Source organism: Squalius cephalus, assembly GCF_949319135.1.
Source record: "Squalius cephalus genome assembly, chromosome: 20".
Classification (NCBI taxonomy): domain Eukaryota; kingdom Metazoa; phylum Chordata; class Actinopteri; order Cypriniformes; family Leuciscidae; genus Squalius; species Squalius cephalus.
The window spans coordinates 32,993,250-33,013,593 of NC_137141.1; the positions used below are offsets into that span (position 1 = coordinate 32,993,250).

General features: G+C 38.4%; 1 protein-coding gene and 1 long non-coding RNA gene across 2 annotated transcripts in view; both read left to right on the top strand.

The window, feature by feature from the left end:
• The first annotated feature begins 352 nt into the window (after nt 1–352).
• bmp2a (bone morphogenetic protein 2a) lies at nt 353–6,462 on the top strand. Its single transcript, XM_079852505.1, has 2 exons — nt 353–1,481; nt 2,252–6,462. The coding sequence occupies exons 1-2, from the start codon at nt 1,151–1,153 to the stop codon at nt 3,076–3,078; spliced, it is 1,158 nt and encodes a 385-aa protein (XP_079708631.1). The 5' UTR covers nt 353–1,150; the 3' UTR covers nt 3,079–6,462.
• A 1,173-nt stretch (nt 6,463–7,635) lies between these two features.
• LOC307147691 overlaps nt 7,636–20,344 on the top strand; it is a 46,638-nt gene continuing 33,929 nt past the window's right edge. Inside the window, exon 1 of the long non-coding RNA XR_013819350.1 lies at nt 7,636–7,724. This is a non-coding gene — a long non-coding RNA (uncharacterized lncRNA). The remainder of the gene's footprint in view (nt 7,725–20,344) is intronic.

The window sequence follows — 20,344 nt, forward strand, 5'->3', positions numbered from 1 at the left end:
TTTTTTCATTTTTTTTTTTTTTTTTTCATTAAAGTTATTTTATTTTTATTTTTATGGATCTAAATATATCGTTAGTAATAATATGTGATAGAGTGAGGACTGATTAAAATGTCCAAGAGAGATTTAATGCCTTATGTTGCATTCAATTTAATAAGCAGTAATGGAGTAAATCTGGAACTTTCCATATTTTCCCCCCTGTTACTTAATTAGATGATGTCTGAGCTCTCCAAAGGAGCAATTGACCACACGGACCCCTTGATGTTCAAAGGTGATGAATTTTGTCATGACATCAGAGAGTTAAAGACACATGAGGAGAGAGAGAGAGAGAGAGAGAGAGAGAGAGAGAGAGAGAGAGAGAGAGAGAGAGAGAGAGACGGACGCTGTTGCACACTTGCGCACTGCGCGTAAAGACACACGTACCCAAACCCTCTCCGCGACGAGTTGCGCTCTTCGTAAAGGAAGAAACTTTTGTTTGGTCAATGAAGTGGACTTTTCTATCTGCTACAGCACCTACAGCTTCTCTTAATACAGCAGTGACGGTAGAATATGAGTAAAAAGAGGCGGGCGTTCTCCTGGAAATCTCCCACTGTTTTCTCCAAATAAACAGCTTTTCCTTGGTGATCTCGAAGATGGAACACATTGAAACGGGGAATTATAACAGAGGAGCAGCTTTATATGAAAACCTGCATTGATCATCCTATATGCCATGAACAGAAGATCAGCTGCGCGTTTGGAGTTTTAACTTTATCTGGACTTTATCTTCAGGTCCTGCACTTGTACACCTACGGAGAAACCTGCAAATACACCGCTGAGCTCGATTTAGCCTCCGTTTTATTATTTGGAACGTTGCTGATGTGGAAAACCATATTATTTAGAAGAGTTCGAATGTTCAGTTTTTACACTTTGTGTTATTTTAAGAAGAGCGCAAATCTAGTATTATGACAGACTTGGACTCATGGACCTTCTCCTATCCAGATGGATCTAGCGCAGGTTTGCGTTCCTCCTTAAAGCGGCTCTTAAGGTGGCTTTGATGCACGAAGGATCCTCCAAACTCTTACAATGGCTCACTTAAACACGGAATATGTTCCCATCTCCTGGCCCGAGCCCATCTGATCTCGTTCGTCACTGATCTGTCAGCTTTAGAGTGATCATGGTCTCGTCCGTTGGCGCTCTGATGGTTCTGATGGTCACTCAGGTGTTCTTTGGAGGCTCCAGTGGACTCGTACCTCAGATCGGCCGGTCCTCTCTGTCTCAGGATGTCTTGCATGCTTTTGAACTTCGACTTCTGAGCATGTTTGGACTCAAACACAGACCCAGTCCCAGCAGGTCTGCGGTGGTTCCGCAATACATGATGGACTTGTACTCGATGCACTCGGTGAACGCGGAGCAGAACAACAGCAACAGACTCAAGGGTTCACTAGGGAAAGCCTCAGAAAGATCTGCCAGCCGCGCAAACACTATCAGGAGCTTCCATCATGATGGTAAGCAAGTGTTTACTTCACGAATTCTTCCTCTCCACCTTCCCTAAATTCCTTCTTTCCTTTCTTATCTGCTTTATCCTTCATTCCTGACAGGAGTTGACATTATCTACAGGCTATTTAATGAGGAATTGGCAGTTTATTTGTATAAAGTCCTATGTTGAGAACACATTTTCTGTACTCCCAAATTTTTCTTAAATCATTTTATACATTTATATATATACGTGCTTATGTATATGTATATGTGTGTGTGTGTGTGTGTTTGTGTGTGTGTATATACTTATACTTATATATTATCTCAAGTCATTTTAATGGCAAAAAGTGTCCCAATCAGGCTGAATTCACCCTATATATATATATATATATATATATATATATATATATGGGGTACATGTCCTCATACTGTCTATACTGTATATACAATAGTTTTGTATATTTTTATTTATTTGTTTGCGTTGTAGAGTTGCAGGTGCTTTTTTTACTATAAATGTTGAATGCATATACTAATCCTGTGGATTGTCTTAGATGACATTAAAATAAACTAGAAAAGCCGCTTGTGTTAGTTTACCACCTCTGAAGTAAATCATGTCATGATAATTTATAATTTTTAAGTGTTTTGAACCAGTGTGTAGAGTAAGAGGTCAGGAAAAGTCACATCCTGTCAATGAGTGTAAACACTAAGTTTGTCACAGTACAAGGAACTGGCTTTGATTCAAACAGCCATAAACTTCCCATATATTTATTCCAAAATTGTCTTTGTTTTTTTCTCCCAGAATCCACGGAGGATCTGTCCAGTTCGAGCGGAAAGACGACTCAGCGCTTCCTCTTCAACCTGACCTCCATCCCGGGCGAGGAGTTCGTGACGTCAGCGGAGCTAAGGATTTTCCGAGAGCAGATCGTGAGTTCTCCGAGCAACGGATTCCACCGCATTAACGTTCACGAGATCATCAGACCGTCCGCTTCCCTTCAGGAACCCATCACGAGACTCCTGGACACCAGGCTGGTTCAGCACAGCTTGAGCAAGTGGGAGAGTTTCGACGTGAGCCCCGCCGTCACGAGGTGGACCGCAGACGGACGGCCCAACCATGGCTTCGTGGTGGAAATAGTTCACCCGGACCAGGACTCCAAAAGACACGTCCGGGTCAGTAGGTCCCTGCACGACAGGGAGGACACGTGGTCCCAGATGAGGCCTCTGTTGGTGACCTACAGCCACGACGGCAAGGGGAACGTGCTTCACTCTCGCGAGAAGCGGCAAGCGAGGCCCAAAAACCAGCGGAAGAAGCACAAACCCAACTGCAAGAGACATTCCCTGTATGTGGACTTCAGCGACGTGGGGTGGAACGACTGGATAGTCGCCCCGCCAGGATACCATGCCTTTTACTGCCAGGGCGAGTGTCCGTTCCCGCTGGCGGACCACCTGAACTCCACCAACCACGCTATTGTACAGACACTGGTGAACTCGGTGAACAGCAACATTCCCCGGGCCTGCTGCGTTCCCACGGACCTGAGTCCCGTTTCCCTGCTCTATCTGGACGAGTACGAGCGGGTGATCCTAAAAAACTACCAGGACATGGTCGTGGAGGGCTGCGGATGCCGCTGAAGTCTCCACACACTTTATTTTTCCCAATACTAAACTTTATTTATAATAAAGTAAAACACATATTTTGGAGAAGTATATAAAGATATATTTATGTTCACTATTGGGAAAATAAATATTTTAATCAGAGTTAAACTAAGGTATTTTCTGATGTACGTTTCGCACATGAAGTATTCGTATTCTGTATTTATTTCTACCGCACTCCTTTTTTAGAGAATAGTTTTGGTAGCACTTTACAATAAGGTCTAACATTACGCATTAACAATGAGCAATACGATATTTAATAATCTTTAACATTAGCAGCTGTTCATGGTCAGTTCAGGTCCATAAAATAATAGAAACAGATACAACTTAGTAAATGGCGAGATTAACATTAAGATTACTAATTGTTGTTTTCCTTATTGTAAAGTGTTACCATGTTTTTAATGCATAATCAACGAAAAAAATAGCTATGTGTCATTAATAGTTACTATGTTTCTTCAAGCAATGCAAAATGCAAGAGCTCCTCGCCTATAGGTGGAAATGCATTAAATGCAGTAAAAGCACTTAGAGGGTTTCCATTGGAACGGCATTGGCCGAACTAGACCGACTTCCATTAAAACAGTGAGCACGCAGCACTGGAATGCCAGTGTTTTAGAGATGGGTCTTTGTTACACAGCAGTAAATGTGAATGCACTTATTTCAAACCAATGTGACAGGTAGTTGACACTGAATGCTCAGGAAATTAGCCGGTGTGAGTTTAGTCCCACAGTATGAGCTCTTGAAATTGACCTATTGCCTGGAGACAATGACTATTGTGTTTCTTCTCACAGGTCCTTATATGCTTTGGTAGCGTAAAGGTGTCTTCCTCCAGCTTTATACTGAAGTCAGCTTATTGAGTCTGGCTAATTAAGAGCCATTCACTACATGGTGCTCTAAAGTCGAGAGCTAGGAAGTGTTTAATTAGAGGGACGTTGTTTAAAACGTGAGGATTGCCATGTAATTAAGTTGCCCAAAATAAAGAGTGCAGAATGCAAAATGTATGCGTTGACAGAAACAACTACAACATGATGTTCTGTTAGGCTGAGCTTAAAAATCTTTCATTTGAAGCCAATGAACAAAATAGAATTTGATCCATAAACATGCTTTTATCTGTTACTACAGCTGTAGGTTGTGTATGCTTGAGTTTCTGATATTTCACAGCCAAAATCAGATGCATTTGTGAAAATATGACTGTAGTCTAATCCAGAGTTTTATATGCACCAAAATTGAAGGAGTACATGCTCTTTAGCAACATCTACTTATCCTGTGTGAATCATTCTCCACTTTGGCCCTAGAAAATATAGCCTTTTATTGGGTTGTCTTGAGGTTAAACACACGTCAAAGGAATCGCAACTTGACTTTCTTATGGATCATAAAGCAGGACTGTGGGAAGTACAGCTTTCCTCGCGCAGGCAGGTTTCTCTGAAATGTAACGTGTTATGCACCGCTGGTAAAAATGCCTTGATGTCGAACTATTTGAAAATGGACAGTTTGAGTTCATTAAGGGGTCGGTAACAGTATGGTGCTGTGCTATAGGGCATGTGGACGCTTCAAATGAACATGTATGGTTTGCAGATGTTGGGAGAGACACACCCTACCTATCAAGATACTGGTTACTGGAGAACGATACGCGCATGCAGTGCTTCAGCTAGCAGATAAAACCAATCGAATGCTCATGGCAACACGCAGATGTTATGATGCCCTGCATTCCTGTGGCATTCCAGAGATAAGGTGGCCGACACGGTCGTCTTTATGATTCATAATTGGTGATGAGATTGCTTTAATGACCGAGATAAGAGCACAGAACCGGCGCAGAGAATCGTCCTCTCTGATGGCAGGAAGGATAATAATCACCTGCTTCACATGTGATTCACAGCCAAACACGTGGAAATATCGCGTTGACGTGTGCCATGCCACATTCTGACCTCCACTGGAGAATGATTACAGTGTCTAAAGAAGAATAACTTTTGGTTAATAATCATGTCTGGTTTTCTAAATCATGCTTGCCATCAAAAAACACTTTACTTGAAGCATTGTAATGCATTGTAATGCACCTTTTAAAAGATCTCATGAATAATTGTAACCACAGTTATAATACATTATACATATTTCAAGCAACCAGTGTAACCAAGTAATCTGCAAATGTAATGAATTTAACCTTTGATTACATATAATGCGTTACAATGTAGATCATTATGATGCATTATACTGTAACGCTTCAAGTAAAGTGTTACCATTTAGTTTATCTGCATGTATTTTGCAAATGATGCAATGCAGTGAATCTCACCTGGTTTTGCTTCAGGATAAATGATTTTTGGATATTTGATGCTTTCATGCTTCCAGCAGCCAGTAACGTACCTCATAAAAAGCATTGTGTTCAGTCCAAATCATGTTTATCTTAATATTTTAATGTTGCCTTGATCATACTTTCTGGTTTTTGAGGATGAGGGCATGTCGCACAACCTGTCAACATCGCATCTGTCTAATTCGACTGTGTTTGATTGGACACACGACCTTTGACATAAACAACAAAAGATATGGGAGGTGTTTTCTCCTCCCTTTTAAACACCGATAAGCCTGTTTGTTTTGCTATAGTTACACTATGCACGTCAGTGACCCGATCCGAAAAGACCCGCTGATGCTATATGAATTCAAGCGTGTACCATAATGCCGTCAAATTCAGTCAGTCACGTGACCCGACTCTGCACATGCGCACATGCGACCGGCTCGGCTGGAACACCAGCAGGCCTTGATTTCAGGCGAGTTTGATGGAGGGAATTTGTCCTGAAGCCTTTCATTTAGCTCATAACCGTGAACCAGGAACTCATCTGGACTGCATTTGCACCGTAGGGGCCTGACCACAGCGCAAGGAAATCATAGACCCAGAATTGCAGTGCTGCAGAGGCAGTGGCCAATTGCTGGTATTTTTATTTACTTCAGGAGGCAACGCGTTAATTTATATGCGTGCAAACATTAAACTTTGAATAGTCCTCGCAAAGCCAGCACCAGAAAATAGGTTCATGCCTGTGAGGGTATTAGACTCTTGCTAGTTTAATTGTTTGTTTTCATTGCCCAAGTGTATAAACTTTGCATGAGCCAGCGAGTGTGGAAACTCCTCTCTCATGATGCATTACAGCGTGTTCGCGCGCTGCTTGAATATAATGTGTGGACTCATGCGCAGCTGTGGGCAGTGGAGATATTCCGTCATCTAAGTCCTGTCTTGCAATGCCATAATTTCTGGACATGCAGACTACAGAATGATTCTGTCTTTACTGTATATTTACTCAATAGCAGGCCGTACGGCTTCATAAGGAGCCTGAAAGGTTTGTACTCCTGCCATGGCAAAAGAATAAATATAGTTTGGCCAAAAAAGTGAGCGAGTTGTCATTTTTATACTCGCAGAATCTTCTGCGCTCTATACGATGGGGGAGGTTTATGTTGGTTTCTTTCTTGTGGTCATGGGAAAGAACAATAAAGGATTAGTTTACCCACAAAAATTCTTTACTCACCCTCACGTTGATGATCCAAACCCAGGATTTACTTAGTTTCAACTGAGAACACCAGATGAACGTTCACAGTGGACGTTCTTCTAAAATGATCAAAAAAAGGACAACTTCAGCTCTGCTGTATGATAAGTTGGCATTGATTATGAATGTTTTTGTTTGTGATGTTCGTCATCTCAACGCCTCAACCGTGGGCTGAATGTCTAATAAGGCACACAAAATGGGAAACATTCCAGGAGTTTCAAAGTCGTCTCGGATTGGTTGAATTGTACAGGATTTCCGGGAGACGCGTGTGTTCTTTAACAAAGCCGTTGTGAAGCCAAACCCCCTCATGGAAGAAGAAAGCCATAATGTTTACAGCTGTGACGATGAGGGCTTATCAGGATCAACTAAATGCTGGATTTTCAAAAGTATGTTAAGTGTGTAAAGTTCACAGTACTCTTTAAAATACGTCCAAAAGTTTCACATACCTGTCTGTTATTGCATCGACTTTACATTTCCACGCCCCTAAACATGACTCAGAACTGTGATTGGTTGCTGTACATGTCAGTCAGACGGCCTCTTGACCAATGAAAGCTGTGATGGAGTCCAGACCTTCTGCTGCTGACTATTTTGCGAGCATCTGCTATATGAATAGATGTAAATATGATGCTTCGAGTGAGGAAGAGGCCCAAAGTTAAGTTGTTTTTCACTGAAACTCTTCCCCTCCACCACTTCTCTCATTTCTCATTCGTGCATTACACCACCATGGCACTGGCTCTCGTGCATCTAGTCACGCTAAGTTTGATTGCATGCATGCACAAATTAGATCAAATTTTATGGATTCAAGTCGTATGAACTATTTTTATGGAGCCTTTTTGAACATGAACGTTTAAAAACGTCGTCTTTGTGTTGCATGGGATTAATGGGTTCGGAATGAGGGTGAGTAGGCTAAATAATGGCTGCATTTTTTCCTTAAAGAAAACCACACATTTATTTAGCAATAATTGAAATCACGTGTCTTGTATTGATTTCTCTGACGCTTTTTCCCTGCGTCTTGTAGAGGAAGTGTGTTTACATTCCAGCGGTCAGAGTAAAGCCGTGGGTTTGTTCAGCATCGTGTCCAGGTGCAGAGGGATCGCTCAGGTAATTACAGAGGAAATTCCCTAACCACAGTGACACAGCCGGGTGATGAGCTCGCACTGTGTCATTTGACTATTCTTACGCATAAATCCTCAAATACCACCCTGTGCATGAGTCAAAAGGGCCTGTTTGCTCATTGAACACGCCCTTCAGCTGAACTTACTCAAAGTTGCTTCTCTTTGATGTGCCATGATCTCGTGTGTGTACAGAATGTGCTTCAACACATCTGCATCGTTGCTTTGTGTGTCTGACTCCGACACTGCTGGAGAAAATGCTTCTGTTTCGCAGTTTTCTAAATGAATCGGTTAATAGTTACCCTATTCAATTATTTAAATGCTTTCAAATATTTATTTTTCGAGTGAAAAGAGTTAAAACGGCCACTGTCACAAATTTATATATTTTATTACTGAGCTAGAAATATTATTCATATTAGGCCATAATATTTCTTTTTATTATTATTTGATTTATATCCTAAAATTTCCAGGTTTTAATTCAATTTTGAATTCCAGATTCCAGAACATTTATTTAGAACTTTTTTTTTCTAAATCACTTTATATTATCACCCTATTATGTAATTTAAACGGTTTATATATATATATATATATATATATATATATATATATATATATATATATATATATATATATATATATATATATATATATATATATATTAAATATCAATTAAATGAGTGAAAAGAGTTGATATGGTCAATGCTACACATTTATTTATTTATTGTATTACTGACCTAAAAAATCTCAAATATGTATTATCCATTTTATGCCATAATATTTAATATTTTATTTTATTTTATTAATATTCTAAAATGATCAGGTTTTAATTTGATTTTGAATTCCAAGTGAAATGCATTTATTAATCATTATTGTAAATTAATCATTTAAAATAAGTATACTTTTATATTACTGAAATAAATAAATTAAAATGATATTATCACCAAAAGTGTTCTTATGGCCAATGTCACCCTATTGTATTAGTGACCAATAAATCCTAATTTTATGTCATAATATTTCTATTTTTACATTTTATCAAAACACAAGAACTTCCATGTCTTAATTCTAATTGTAATCTAATTCCACTGCATGCATCCTGAAATTCTTTGTTTAGTTTTAAAAGAGGTGCAGTTTTAGGCTGCCAATTCAAGCTTTGCACCTTCACACATGATCATTCAGTGCAGCTGTGCAAAGATAACAGTGAGTGCACGACAGAGTAGATGATTCATGGCTCAAATCACTGCTTTCACGTGAAGACGTTTGTGACGCGCCAGCGTTGCGCATCATACACTCGAAGGCCGAAATGCCTCGTGCGCTCCGACAAGTGCTTCTAAAGCTGTCAGTTTCCCTTTCCAACATAAACATCTGAGGTCACGGAGCAACCATGGGAACCTAAACAAATTATACGCTAGGACTTTTTTGTCACTGTCAAACTCTGGACACGCTCGCTTTGTGAAAATCGCAGAGAAAGCATAACGTTATTGAGTCGAAAGGCCTCAAAGAACGTTCCAGAAGTATTGGGCTCGTGATCGGCTAGCAACAGGAACCCTCCTCCACCATAACAAACTCTCGCTCTGACACTCAGCTGTCGTGCTGGAGATTCAGACCTGTAATTTCATGTGCAGTTGGCTGTCTCCGTGGAGATTTATTTTGTGTAAATACATGCTTTACTTCCACTGGGTCTCACCAGCAGATGGCAACCATTAGTCCATCTGACTTGAAACAAAACACAGGCCGATATAAATACTTTTGTGCCGACCGCTTCGACGTGTGTGATCAGCTCTTCAAACCGGAGTTGCGTGGAATACGAGAGCTGAATTTAGCTCGTCTCATTTAGGTTTTCTTGAGTCATGCTTTCCTGCATTTTTGCACATGCCAAACTTTTCCAGAATGCATGCAGCACCTGTCATTTCTTCTGCCCGGGCCTTCAAATTATACCATTTAAAGTCAACGTGACACAAACATTGACCCTTTTTGTTGCATGCATGTTTCTGGTTTTTACTGTGAATGATTCATTAGTGCACCTTATTCCAAATTTGTGTAATCTTTCATCAAAATGAAATAACTTGCTCCAATAACTTTCCTTTTCGGCTGACGTCAGCCCTCTTATTTTCCAGTCCTCCAATCAATCCCCACTGGATCCAATCAAACCCCGCCCTGCGTTTCTCTCTCTCGCAGTGTCTCCTTTCACTCGCAAATTTGTCAATGTTGACTTTGGCGTTTACAGATTTGGAAATCAATGCACACATTTTCTCACCAAGAAGCTGGAAAAGTAAAAGCTTTAGAATTGCACTTTTTTTTTTTGACGGATGTCGGATGCAAATCTCAGTTATTAGCGCTAATGACAAATTCTCCAATGCAGACCTATCCTTGCGCTTACATTCATGCAAGAGGCATTTCTACAGTAAATGTGCTGCTCAACCGTTACATCATGAACTATTGCACGATGATGCTTCAGTGACATCACCTCCAAAATATTGAGCGTTCCAACCCGCAGTCTGATTTCACCTTTAATTATTATCGTGCACTAAAAAACGATGAAGCATACAGGCTTATTAAAGTGCTATCAAAAGCGGCTGTGACTAAGGTCTAATTATCTCCTGCGCTCGTCCAGGTATAAAGCCTTCAGAGGCAACTCCCCTGTCATCCAGCCCATTAAAACAGGGCCTGGTTTCAAAGGGCTTTAATATTACCAGAGTTGGCGGAGATGTCAGTCTCTCGGCTGTGGGTTTTGCATTAGTGTCAAGCTCCCAGCTGGAGTTGCCCCTGGGAAGAATGCAAGTATCTTACACCCTGTCTTTGTGCCTCATTACGGGACGTCCAGAGGCAGCTGGGAGGGGCGGGATCGGTTTCCCTGGGTGGTGGTGGTGGTGCAGATTTTCCAAAAGCCTTCCATTCTACGAGCTACACGAGTGTTAAAAGACAAATCAGTGCTGTAATTTGCATAGGGAAGAACGTTTAGTGCCCATTTAGGCTTTGTGCCATTAATCATCGTGGATTAGTGGTTTTGACTGAACGCTCATTATCTTATTTGCTTTCTGGATGAGCCCGTGGATTTAAATCAACTGTCTGATCGTGGAGAACTAATGCAGTGGTTATAGAGGGCTGGATATAGATGGATATACTCTTGTTTTCTTGTACAAATTAAACATTTAAATCAAGATGCATTAACTTGATAAGCAAATTAAGTTTTGTTTTCTGGAAAATACACAGCAGTTTTATTGTAGTATTTTTCTATACTATTATAGTATTTATATACATTTAGAATTAGCATTTATTTTATATTACATTTTTTTTGTTTTAGTTTTAATTAAAAAAAAAATTCTTAAAACAAATTAAGAACATTTTTTAACAACATTTTTTAACAAATTAAGAACATTTTTTAAGAACATTTTTTAACAAATTAAGAACATTTTTTAAGAACATTTTTTAACAAATTAAGAACATTTTTTAAGAACATTGAGAGGCAAATTAAGTCTTGATTTCTGAAAAAAAAAGATTTTAACTATTAAACTAATTAAATCGCGAGAGAAGCAGCACGATTCACTTCTCTCTTCTGCAGAATATTACGAGACTGAAAAATATTAAGAATTTAAACACATTTACACAGCAAGAAGAAAAAAGCTGTCTATGAAAGAGGACAACTAAAAGAAAAAGTCTTTCTATATCAGTGCAAGTAACAGTTGTGAAGTTAGTTTATACAGTTGATAAAGGTATAGAGAGAACTGAACGTTTAAGCTCACGTGTAGTCATTTTACAGCTTCATCTATTGATTCTAAAGCGTATTTATATTACCTTTATATAATTATGCATTTAAACTGTGCATAATAATAACTGATATACAAAAAATGTTACATGTGTGATCAATTAAGGGTATTAGAATTACATGAATAATATCAAAATCATTATTATTCTAAATAAGCATTACTAAAAGCCAGACGATTTTGTCTTTAAAAAGCATTTGCTATGTAGTGACATTTAATCTGGAGTAGAAACAGGTGGAGTGACTTTATCCTTTGCTCACAGCAAATTCGGTTTGCAACCTCTTACCTGGAACATCACCTGACCCGGACCAGGTTAGCCTGGACCAGGAGAGCAAGTTACTATGTCGATGAACACTTTCATGGTGCCTAAAACCCAGGGTTGGCGGCGCAAACTAAACTGAAACACACCTGGCTATCCACCTAAACCAGCTTCATGGTCCAGGACCCAGGTGTAAACAGGGCCATCGCTGGAATCACTTTCTGAACGATGACAAAACTACAACGCGCGCTTTAGAAGAAACAGAACGATATCGCCATGTTGCTCCGCCAAGACCGACAGAGGTGCACCTATATCACCCCCATGTGGCGAAACTTCATAAAATGCATTTAGTCTACTCCAAATTAAAGGTCACTACATAGCAAATGCTTTTTAACGACAAAATCGTCTGGCTTTTATGCCTATTTAGAATAATAATGATTTTGATATTATTTATGTAATTCTAATACCCTTAATCGATCACACATGTAACATTTTGTTTATCAGTTATTATATGCACAGTTTAAAAGCATAATTATATAAAGGTAATATAAATACGCTTTAGAATCAATAGATGAAGCTGTAAAATGACTACACGTGAGCTTAAACGTTCAGTTCTCTCTATACCTTTATCAACTGTGTAAACTAACTTCACAACTGTTACTTGCACTGATATAGAAAGACTTTTTCTTTTAGTTGTCCTCTTTCATAGACAGCTTTTTTCTTCTTGCTGTGTAAATGTGTTTAAATTCTTAATATTTTACAATAACCTTGAGAATGCATGGCTACAGTAGGAATGAACTGAGGTTGATTGGGACATTTGCCATTGAGATGACTGGGGGAAAGTGTCCCAATCGCCCTGAATTCACCCCTATAGTAATCACTGCATTATTTGGCCTTGACTCTTAAAACATCAGCTAGGTGTGTAAACTCACATGCATCCTGTGTCAGAATGCATATTATATTTCACAAGCTGTCTTATGTTACAAAAAATGTTTTTATTTTTTTGTGTGTGCATATGTCAGGGTGTTGTTGTTTAAGCTCTGAGTCAAGCCCTTCAAGAGTCTGTTAATCGTCATTTCCTTTCCTAAGGAAGTCGTAATAATTCTAAATGCTTTAAGTTTCTTGTTTCTGCAACGTTTTAATGGTGCACTTGAGTGAGTTATGGAGCTTCCATCTGGGCCTACTGTTTTACTAGCTCTTACTTGGCTCACTTAATTACATCTGCCCCGAGAGGCAGTGCGCAGCACAATTACAGCGGCCTGTTAAGTATTTAGTGTTTCTTACAGTCGCTACGGTATTGGATAATGGATGACAGACTTGAACACTGAGCTTGTCCGTGATACTTGTCACTTCTTAAAAAAGTTTGACGGTGAGTTTAAGGGGCAGGACTGACGAAAACAAGCCTGAAAACTTTTGGCTGCTCCGTGAAATGAATGATTATGCATTTAATGCGACATCGGGAACTCTGAGGGCGAGTCCCGTAACCGCGCAGTCGGACACCCTGCAGACACAGCTGGAGATCGTTGTCATATCCTCTCCATGAAATTGATTAGCTGTGTTTACAAATGTTTACCTCGAGCCTGAGCGTGAACACAAGGGCTCGACATGGGCCGCTCGCATTCAGCGGGAATTCAGAAACAGATCTTTGTGCTTGCGGCGGACGAAAAAAAAAGATTGCTAATCCTGTTATTTTTTAATTTGCTTTCCGAGACTTTGCTTGGACAGGAATGCATCGGAAAGAAAGGATATGCATGCCATGCCGCATAGATTGTCCTCTCATTTCTCTTGCTGCAAAGCGCAACAGTATTTCATCATGTCTTGGTTAAAGTGAACTATTGTGTAGTTGTGCTGTTCAGAAGCGGCCTGAAGGGAAGCGAAGGGTTTAGAGGTTTAAAAATAAGCAGATTTGTTCAACTGAAAGGATTTTGATCACAGCTGAACAAATCCAATCAACAGGCATGAGGGTCGTTTCATTCCAGACGCTGAGAATGTCGTGCTGGATTGAGAAGTGTTTCTTTAAACACACACAATGGATTTATTCTGCTTGTCCAAACGTCTAAACTGATTGTGCGGAGCGACCGGTCATTAGTGTAGATCTGAATTAGCTCTGCGGTCTCGAGGGAACAGAAAAGTCATTGCTCTTACTGAAGAAGTGGAAGCGTATGGCCGTACAGACAGTTTAAGGGTTAACGGCTAATATTTCATTATACAGAGGCCTTCGGGACTGTTAAAGGCACAGTAGACAGAAAAATGGATATTCTGGGATCATGTTGGACTTTCTTAGGGACACAAAAGAAGATATTTTAGACATTTGTAAGGGATATTTCACCCCGAAAAAAATGTCCATACAATGAAAGTGAATGAGGTCCGAAAAAACATTGGACACCATTGACTTTTATTGTATGGAATTTTTTTGATGAACTATCTATTTAAGTCACACTTTAAAACATCTGAATTTCATTGCATTTGTTGACAATAGTATGAATTATTTTTTTATTTTTTTTTGTTATTATATATATTTATTATTTTAACTTTTTGTCTTTACTCTGCTGTTTGCAAAACAATTTTGAGTGGCAATTAAATATACATTAAGCGCATTAAAATACTACAGAGTTCTTTTATTATTTATATTATTTATTAATATTTTGATTTAGCTTTTATTTTTATATTTTCAGTTTTTTGCATTTAATTTTACGATGTGTGTGTGTATATATGTATGTATATATGTGTGTATATGTGTATATATATGTATATATATATATATATATATGTGTATATATATATATATATGTGTGTGTATATATATATATATATGTGTGTGTGTGTGTGTATATATATATATATATATATATATGTATATATGTATGTATATAGCTTTACATTTTTTAAATTAAATTTAGTACTTCAACTCAACATTTCGTTCAAGTTTTTTAAGTTCAAGTTTTTTAAGTTCAAGTTTTTCCTCCAATATTTATATATTGTCTTAATTCTGCTTCGTTTCAATTACTGACAAGATTTGAAATAGTTCTAATTAACAATAACAGCACTGATACACAGACGGAGTGACGATTGAAGTGTATTTGTGTGTTTATCTCTGATCTGAGGCATTTGTTGTTGTTCTGCGACTAATGTCTCGCCAGACACTGCGACGTAAACAACATCTGGACAACTTATGTGACTTGTGAATGCGAATCGTATTTTTGTATATGTTTTTTTGTTTTACTTTGATTGTTGTTTGCACAACTAAAGGCCTATTCACATTGTTAGCTTGATTACTTGATTTTGCTTGATTAAACGCCACTTATACAGTATTTTCTTCAGAAAATGTCCAAAGTATAGTTTCATTTTAAATTCTAGTTGCACATGGAGTTCACTTGAGCAGGCCTTTAAATTGATCATTGTATTGAAGTCTTCTGTTGTCCATCCGCTCTCGCTCCAGGCATTACTACAAAACAACACTATAGTACAACTACTACTAAAGATGATAGTAATCCTGAGATATGTGTAATTGAGTTGATTTGATCCACTTTTTCCTCTGACTGAAGCCTCGCCGATTATATGGATGTGATTGACTGGAGGGAGAAAAAAACAAAAAGAAAGAGCAAAGAGGGAGAAGATTATATGCCTCTACAGTCAACGCATGACATAACCTTTTTAATTTAGAATATGCCAAGGTCATAGTCAGCCTATAATAACTTGGAAGTAACCAAAGACAAACAGAAACCTTTAATCTGAGTTTCTAAAATAGGGCACTGACTGATCAGCCGACGTGCCAAGTGTGTGCAGCGTTTGAGTCCGTTCGGTCATGTGCTAAACACACTCGGCCACATGAAAGCCCAGCTAATGTAGGCTGCTGCATCACAATAAGAGAACTGCAGCGTGCCGCGCTCAAACGCCTTTAATAAAGTCAGTGTGTGTGTGAGGAAGTCAAGTCTGTCCCCACATGTCCCTGCCATACTGGACCGTTGAACCACCACTGCTGAGAACACACAGACTGAAGTCCGTTATGAGAACTGAAGCTGAAAAAGATGATTCAATTACGACTGAAACTGAGTAGCCGACTGAATGATGATGGCAGTAGTCACTAGACTTATACATTTCTGAAGAAAATCTGTTGAGTTTTGATTTATATGCCGTTTAATGTTGATGATCACGTTATTTTACATATGCATCTGCTTGCATGTGATATCGCTTGTTTCTGCATCTTCTTCACTTGTTGTGTTTTGATCCGGAGATTCTCTACTCTTTCAGAAGATGCCTAATAGCGCCCCCTACCAGATAACAGTGAAAACACGGAAAGCCGACCGGAAAGAGTCAAGTAAATATATCTTGATTTAAAGGATTAGTTCACTTCAGAATTAAAATTTCCTGATAATTTACTCTCCCCGTACGTCATCCAAGATGTTCATGTCTTTCTTTCTTCAGTCGAAAAGAAATAAAGGTTTTTGAGGAAAACATTCCAGGATTTTTCTCCTTATAGTGGACTTCAACGGGAACCCTTTAAAGGGCTCTACACGATCCCAGCCGAGGAATAAGAGTCTTATCTAGCCAAACCATTGGCCATTTTCTAAAAAAAAGAAACATAAGAGGTGGACAAAGTACACAACTTCCTTACTTGAGTGAAAGTACAGATACTACTGGTCAAATATTATTCCGTTACAAGTAAAAGTTGTTAAGACCGATTTTCACTTAAGTAAAAGTACAGAATTACTTGTTTTTAAAAGTACTTAAGTGTCAAAAGTAAATTTCAATGCATTGTTTTATTATTGTTGCATTGTTGTATGTAATACTTACAGTACCTTATGCCTCTGAATCTATGCCTTCCCTCATATCAATATCACATGTATTTCTAGAGCACAGTTCCAGTAGTGGGATTGAATGTGAGATTGAATAAGCGCACTCAATAGCGTCCACAATGGTTTCGGACACCCAAATGGGTCCATTTGGCTTTTAGTATGAATATGTTAGCCTTACTGTTATATATAAGCTAGTGTGCTCCAAAACAATGACAAAATTCACATTTAGAAGACCAAACCCAACGTTGAAAATGAAAATCAGATTGATGTCAGAATCCAACGCCAGATTGACATTAATCTCGAGCGTTGGACAGACGTTGTATTGTGGTTGAAAAACGAAAATCATTTCCAACCAAAAACATCCCCTGACTGACGTTACTACTTTCTACTTAAGGACCTTGACAGAAATGTAGTGGAGTAAAAAGTATGATATTTGTCTTTCAAATGTAGTGAAGTTAAAGTAAAAAGTTTCCAGAAGAAATAATACTCAAGTAAAGTATAGATACTCAAAAAGTGAGTGTGATGCGCCACACATTACGTAATCACGTTGAAAGGTCAAGCGTCACGGAAGTAGTAGTCGGCGGAAGTAGTCGGACGAGTTTTTTGCCCTACCCTACATTTTCCACATACGTCAGGTTACCGCCTGACCTTTCCAACATGATTATGTTATGCAATTTTTTCTTTAGAAAATTACCGATGGTTTGGTTTGGATGAGGGGGTGAGTAAATTATCAGGAAAGTTTTATTCTGAAGTGAACTAATCCTTTCAGACAAATATTCTGAGTAAGAAAATAATTTTTTTGCTGTGTTTCCATCCATGTATTTTGATGCAAATGTTGGAGTATCGCTTAAAAAACGTTGGGTGGAAATGGCAAGATGTGCATAAAATTGAGATTTAAATTTTTTTTTAATTCAGTAAGACAACATCCACATACACAACAACAGAGACACACTTACCAAAAAAAAAAAAAAAAAAAAAAACTTTGACAAAATGTGACTTTTCCTCAGCAGATCATGTGATTGGATAACAGGAAATAATCAAAAATAGTCGATTTCCGAATGCAACGTAACATTGTTGTTTTGTCGTTAGTGAAAATCAATATTGACCTTGTATTTGAAAAAGGATCCTAATATTAGAAACAATACTAAAATTCAGAGTCAGTTTATTCGCATTCGGAGATCGACTATTTTTGACTGACAAGATGCCGGCGGACACAGAGACAGTGAGTTGTTCAAAATCTTTCTTTTTAGTAAACTCTGTGTACACAATGTTCTCAATGCCTAGAGCCCCTGGTGATACTTTGAGCAAAGTTTCATGTTGTGTCGAGCCTTCTTAGTGTTTTAAAAATAGCGACTTTTGATGCTATCATAGTCGTGCCCCAAGCACTCCCATTCAAAAGCCAATTTGACCGAAAACGAAAATACAGTCAAACTTAAAAGTGGCGTTTCCATCCTAATTATGCTTTTACACGAAAGTTCGCCTCGGGTAGATTCACAAAAGGACCCTAGGTTGCATTTTGGCGGGAGTTACCCTTTAAAACATGATTTTATTTTGACAATATCCCTCAAATAATTCTCTTTTTACCCAATTGGCAGATTTTTTTCCCTTATTTTAAGCAGAAACTTTAGATAGGCTTTTCAAATATTTGTTTTCACCCTCATTCACATTAACAGCAGAAAAACTGTCCTGAAAAAGTTTCTCCTGTCAAGAGCTTGTTTGGGAATGTTGTTTTCTCAAACACCTTCATTTTAAGGCACTTATGATGTCATTGTGTGTGTCTAACTGTAGTTTGAAGTAGGGCTGTGTATTGGCAAGAATCTGGCGATACGATACGTATCACGATACATGGGTCACGATTCAATATATTGCAATATATTTCGATACTGTGCATAAGGCGATATATTGGGATTTTTTTAAAGTAAAATATATTACAAATATTTTTAAAAAGACATGATGTGCATAAAAGTTAAAGAAGTTTACTTTAGGTAAACAATTCAGTACACAGAAAATCAAACTGCCAGTTTGGGATTGTGGTTCACAGGTTCTTAGTGAGCAAATTTTTATATGCTCAAGTAGGCCATAATAAAAGAAAATAGGTACATAGCCCCTGTCACAATACAAAACAACAACGTGAACTGGACGAAAATGAATGAAAGTGGATGAAAGTGAAAAAAATGAATGTGTCATATTGAAATCACGTTTTATGTGATAAAAGATTTTAAAAGAACTGGACGCGCGAATGAGGCGAACCGCGCCGCGCCGCGCTAAACGCCTCGTGCCGCAGGACCTCCAGACGCGCGTAAACGCGTCTTTGCATTGACTTAACATTGAAATCACTCGCGCCAGATGCTCTATTCGCATTTGGTGTGAACGATGCACGCGATTACATTTAGAAATAGACAAGCTTTGTTTCCAAATGCACCAAGCAAAGATATCCTTTCAGTTGTATAAACTTTTATAAAACCAGCCAATATAATCACAATAAACACATCCAAAATGAAATATTTAACATATAGGCTATATAACAACTGCACAACGTCTAATTTGTAAACAAAATGATTTACGCACTAAATCCAGCATAAACTCCGGCACAATTTGCATATGTTTAAACTCTCAAGAGAGACAGACGTCACATCCCGAACCTCACAGCAATTGGCTGCCGACTGCGTTTTTCGCTTGATATTTGTATAAAGGAACTGCCCAACTTTTTGACGCTCTCGGTCGCTCTCAACGCTTTCTCCGGTCCGCTGTCAATCCTAAAATGTCCAGTGGACACGCACCGTTATAGGCGAGCCTGGCGAGGACACTAGTGGTGCGTCTCAGCATAGCTATCTAGTGGTAGGGATTTAAACAACATAAACGTGAACCACTGTCTTGCGGTCTTACCATAAATATTTTTGGACGTAAAAAAAAAAAAAAAAAAAAAAAAATCGATATTGCGTTTTTGAAAATCGATACAGTATTGCAAAATAAAATATCGCGATACTCAAGTGTATCGATTTTTTCTTACACCCCTAGTTTGAAGTGTGCGTCATTTCCTGTTCACCTCAGATTTGTTGTCATTTTTTCCAAAACTCAATTTCTTACATAGGCTACAGGCAAACTTGCTTTTCTCCTCTGGAGGCCTGCAGCATTAGATATGACACAAACATGTTTACAAATCCAATTGTGAAATAAGGCGAAACTGTTAATTATGAATCAGAGTCGTGTGTGTGTGTGTTTACTATAGTATCGGTCACTCATGTTCTATATGAGTCACGCCTCTCAGACAAATAAATGTGGGCAGATCCCAACTAAAGTGAGGAAATTTACTCAAAGAATTTTCATAAGCAATGAACTTGAATATATATATATATATATAAAGAGAGAGAGCATCATAAAATGCACCATTTATCCATTAATATTCATTATGCCACAGTAAAAGGTCAAAATTTTAGTACAGTTCTTCATTGCACCTGACTTCAATTTATATATAATTTAAAGTTGAAGTCCTTTAAAGTTGACAGGGGCTGTTATTTTCATGTCTAAAAGTACATGTCTTTTTAAGTGCATTTTTTTAAGTGCATCTATAGGGGATATTAGCGTTAGTTTTCTTCTATGATTAATTCTTTTTACTTTAATGTGTATGTGTGTGTATGTACAGATTTATATTACGTTTTGGGGACCAACTGAAATACCCTACATTGTGTGTGTGTGTGTGTGTGTGTGTGTGTGTGTGTGTGTGTGCGTTTGGTTTATATTACATTGTGGGAACCAAATGTCCCCACAAGGATAGTAAAACCTGAGATCACCT

Coding starts and splice junctions, on each gene's coding strand:
- bmp2a (XM_079852505.1), top strand. CDS start 1,151: ATGGTCTCGTCCGTTGGCGCTCTGATGGTTCTGATGGTCACTCAGGTG. Junction 1,482..2,251: donor CAGGAGCTTCCATCATGATG/GTAAGCAAGTGT, acceptor TTTTTCTCCCAG/AATCCACGGAGGATCTGTCC.